Source organism: Gobio gobio, assembly GCF_949357685.1.
Source record: "Gobio gobio genome assembly, chromosome: 9".
In the NCBI taxonomy this organism is placed as follows: domain Eukaryota; kingdom Metazoa; phylum Chordata; class Actinopteri; order Cypriniformes; family Gobionidae; genus Gobio; species Gobio gobio.
Window position 1 is genome coordinate 32,241,624 of NC_137115.1, and position 4,876 is coordinate 32,246,499.

Below are 4,876 nucleotides of genomic sequence, written 5' to 3' on the forward strand. Positions count from 1 at the left end.
TTTCATTTTTGGGTGAACTAACCCTTTAAGTGGTTGTTTAAATATATCCTGAGTTTTGTGGATTAATAAAAACTATTCTGTCCAATAGTGCATGGTTCAATACAGCAACCTCACCGGACAGAATAATGGACAAGGAAAGAAAATAATGGATAAGAAAAGAAAAAAACGAGGTTAAGGCGCCGGCACCTTTGCCAACCCCAGAGTTGACTGGCTACATATGTTAACAAATTAAATTAACTCAAAAAGGGAATTATATATAATTATATTATATTTATATTCATCTATTCATAGTTAATAATAACGTGTTTATAATCAAATTATAACTATCCAAATCACCCAAAGGGAAATACCTAACCTATGTGTTTGACCACTATATTGATATTTAATAACACAGATTGTAATTAATTATGAATATATAGGCTAGATCAGTTCATAATAACTGTTAAAGAATTAATGTCAAATTGAACCGACAGTACAATCTTCTTATCAATTCTCACAAAGTTTATTATTTCTATCGGATCTTCAAAAAGATTATTCTTCAGGCCACAAATAATAACTTCCAGTTCTATTAGAGTATTAATTAAAGTACTCAACAATACTATATGCTTGTAGCAAAATCTGAACATTAAAGTGACTAAGATTTTGTGAGCAGCAACAGGGACAATCAAACGTATATATAATGGTTTTAATAAAATGGAACTACGAATACATATGACTAAACAAAGAATACACATATACAGAATAACAAAAAGTTAAGAAAGGAAGAGAGAGAGAAAGAAAGAATGGCAAATTCACAAACAGTGTGAGAGCCTTGAGAGCCAGCAACGAATAAATTCACCTTAAACAGGGGCACATATCTTAAACGCGTCTAAAGATCGATAAAGTGGATTCTTGCATTGGGTTTGGTGCTGGTTAAAGCAAGATGCGTTTGTTGAGTTTCTCAGGGCATTAGTGAACTAAAGTGTTCTCTGGTTCTGAAGGTAGTTAGCTTTAAAGCAAAGTTTTGCCGGAAAATGGAGGAAAGGAAGATCATCACGTCGGAATTTGGGAATTAACTGAGCCAAGAGGAGCTTGTGACATTGTCCTTTAAAGGCACATTAACATACGGCCATCTTGGGTGGACTGACCTATACGGAGGCGTGAATCTTAAGCGGGAACGTTTCTTTATCTCATTTTACGACTTAGATTGCTCGTTTTTTGGAGGTGTCAAGATTGGTACAGTTTTACTACCAAGAGTGGTAAAATTCGATTCGATGGGGTACAAGACTTGTTTCGGACTTGGACTTGGCACAAGGATCAGGAAACACGAGGCACATACGACAACGATCCAGCACAGGACTACAAACACATGGAGAATAAATAGGGAGCAAACAAAAGCCAGGTGGGGCAAATTAACCAATAATCAGATTGTAAAGTCCACCCACTGGCTCAATGACGAAATCCAGCAGCTGGGTGAAGGACTTCTGCGCGTATGTCTTTTCTGGCACTTCTGTAAAAATCACTTTAAGATATTAAAATGTGAAGATCCAATTTTATTATCTGACTCCATGAATGATTTAATCTGACTCCAATTATATACGTGATTTCATCAAACCAGTTACATTTGCTGATCATATGATTAAGTGTGATTTAATTTAGATCGTTGATTATCCTTATATCTTCCTAGTTTTTATATTCGTTCATCGAGAGACCCTAAATCGCAGAGAGACAGACGCGTCCGGTTCGCGCGCTCACGGACACAAAACGGTTACTTCTGTGATTAGTCAGAGGGTGCAGGGTGAATATTTTACCTTTAAGTGGTTGCACATGCTCACTCAACAAAAAGTGTAATTTTAGTAATATTCACGGACTACAACGTGCTAACCCAGCGATAGTCAGAAATCGGAATATCGCGCACGCTGCGCTCCATGCTTCAGTCGTGGCGTCATCGGTGTGATCTATCATAACCCTAGATTTTGCGGTAATAAAGGACTCTACATCGATCCATACTAGAATAACGATTTCGGAACCATACAAGATAAATCAAGATGAAAGTTTTATTTTAACCAGGCAAAAATGTCAAATTAAGGAATTAAACATAATCCATCATACACAACTTGATCAGCATATAATAGAAAACCCAATTATAAAATAATATAAGAATAGTTGCATACCTGGCAATAGAGACACACAGCAACAGTGTGGGAAGTTCTGGTTACAGATGCTTCCTTGAGTGGTTTGCCAATTCCCCTTAAATACTCACCCAGAACAAAAGAACAATAAACATTCAGCACCCAAATATTTATGAAGCTTTTGGGTTGAACTTTTCTCGTGCCCAAAGGGTCACACCTATCTGAAGGGGATGACAGCAAATGTTTATCAAAAGATCTCTATGAGCATCTCCCACACCCGGAGAACAAGCATTGTTTTCTTTATTTGAACCGGTTCTACTGATGTGGGACTGAAACCTCGTTACCACTCGCATCAAAAGTATTTATATTGACCATGAAAGAGTCTGCAGTATCTGTGAGATTTGCATGCTTGTGTGAGCCCTGAGAAAGGGAGGGTGAAAAGGGTCAGGACTCAGCAGGGAGGGGAGATAAGGTTGAAACAGGTGGGCCCTGCTTTCTCTTGTAGATCTCCTCTTCAGATGAGTGAAGTTTTATTGTCTTATTGCACCTTAGATCTCTTGAGTTCATTCTCAGGTGAAATCCATTCTTACAGACCGCCCTTGGTCCATTGGGGCAGATTCAGAGCAGTCCCCAAAGGGCCACTTCCAGGGATTTCTTGACGTTTTCTTTATAGATGCACTTTTCGTAGGGCTGGCACCTGTAAGGGGCTGAGTGCGATGGCCACGTTGGTTGAAGTGCGCATCGCTCGAAGAAGACATCGGAAGTAACAGCACTGGCAGAGGGTGAATATGAAGATGAGCACACTGGCGATGGCACATCCACGGAACATCCAGTCCCACCAGGTGTATGCCTCCCGCGCAGAGCGGGTAGAGGAACTGGACAGGATCTCTGCAGTCTTTTTTGCCAGATTTGCCTCTACTTGTGCTTGGTTGAGATGATATTCCGTCTGTGAAAGCAGTTCTTGTACCAAGTCCATTGTGTTGACCAAATCTTGTGTGCTTTGTTCATAAAAAGTGTCCTCCCACCAGGGGGAAACGTTTGTGTCCATTGGTATCCTTCCCAGGATGTTTATCTGACCCATTGAAAAGTCCTCTTTCACTTCTAAACAGAAAGTGTGGTTCGCAGGGCAGGTCAGACCTCCGTAGGTGAAGGAATTCATCTCACTAACGACACACCACTGTGTGTGAGACACTTGAACAGCATCAGAATGCCCATGCAATGACTGGACATTAACAAGCTTAGAGTCTTTAGGAGAAAATGGTTGTAAAGTGTTGCAAGTGCAAATAATGTAACTAGATGTTTCATGACAACAGGTGCGAGTGGTAAACAAAGTTTCAGTGCCTTTCAAAGTCATATACCCCGTCAGATGGTCCCATTTAATAATTTGGTCCTTCACTACAACGCCAATAGAGCGTATGGTAGTGGACTCTAGGTAAACCTGATCTGGGTGAATTAAAGGGAAAGTGGCAAAGAACCCAATACAGCCAATACATTCAGTACCAGTATACATCATTAGTGTCGATAATAATTCAGAGTACTTAATATTTTTCATTTTCTCTGATGCAAGCCATCTATGCAAATCTAAAATTTCAATAAGATCATTCAAAACATGTCTAGGTGTCTTAAGGAGACGAAGATCTAAAATTTCTTGTCTTGCTGCAGTAAATAAATCTTGTGCATACAACCTACAGGCTAAGTCATGCTCGATGGTACGGGTCTGATTGAAAATTGTCTGGCTGGTCGTCAGAAGCGCCTGCGCTTCAGATCGGACAGCTTTGATAATATTCTCATTACTATTAGTGATGTGTTGAAAACCAGTGGCCACCTGATTTTCCAACCATGTTGAAAATTGAGATTGACCTGCTATTTTGTAAGTGTTGGATATAGAATTGACTGAACCAAAAAGGCCTGCTATATTTCCAAAAAGATCTCGTTTAGTGCGAGCAGGTGGAATTTGGACTGCAAGTCTAGTTTTGTAATCAGAAACTAAATCATCGATGCGTGACTGTAGCCATGTGTATGTTTTGTCATCAACATTACAGTGTTCTACATAGGCAGACAAAATATTAGAGATGTTATACGTCACATGTGTTATTACAAGATTTACATCATGAAGCAACGTCTTATTTACATTTCCTTTGATCAGACCACCAGGAGGAGTGGGATGTAATTTTGGACACTGTGTGGGTTTCCTGTATCCACAGGTAGTCAAATTAAAGCAATGGTTTAAAGTCCATGAACAATTGTGAGGGCTTGTAAAATTGTCCATATTTGCCTCACATTTTCCCACACAATATGTTCCTTCTTTCCGACCGGTCCAAACAAAAGTTTTTACAATATTACTCGGTGTCTTGATTAGATCAAAAAGAAGTTCAGTAAACTTCAAATGTGTATCATTATGTGTTGTTCTGTGTGTGCACCTATATCTTGCTGGTTCTAGATCAGTAATGGAATAACATTTTCTGGGATCTGTGCCATAATTGTTTGTCGTATAAAATACATCCATCCCACCAACTTTTGAATCTGGGTATTCTTTAAATTGATCCCAGGTCGTCTGGTTATGGTGCATTTTTGGTGCTTGTGCGTAGCTAGTGAGGTTTTGGTATGGGAGATGGGTAGAACCCGCGTTACAGCAGATTTTTGTGACGCAATTTTGTTCCGGTGCTAATCCGGGGGGCCATGTGACTACTTCTTTGTATGTAATTGGAGTGTAAGATGTGAATGGCCCCTTAATGTATTTCCATACCCATCTCTCGCATCCTAAG

At 39.5% G+C, this 4,876-nt stretch overlaps 1 protein-coding gene across 1 annotated transcript; it reads right to left on the reverse strand.

Annotated features, from left to right (window-relative positions):
• Nucleotides 1-2,778: 2,778 nt before the first annotated feature.
• On the reverse strand, nucleotides 2,779-4,380 carry LOC307132006 (uncharacterized protein; the record flags this gene model as incomplete). Its single annotated transcript, XM_079826140.1, has 1 exon — nucleotides 2,779-4,380. One exon carries the CDS (start codon nucleotides 4,378-4,380, stop codon nucleotides 2,779-2,781), a length of 1,602 nt encoding a protein of 533 aa, XP_079682266.1.
• Between the last annotated feature and the right edge of the window lie 496 nt (nucleotides 4,381-4,876).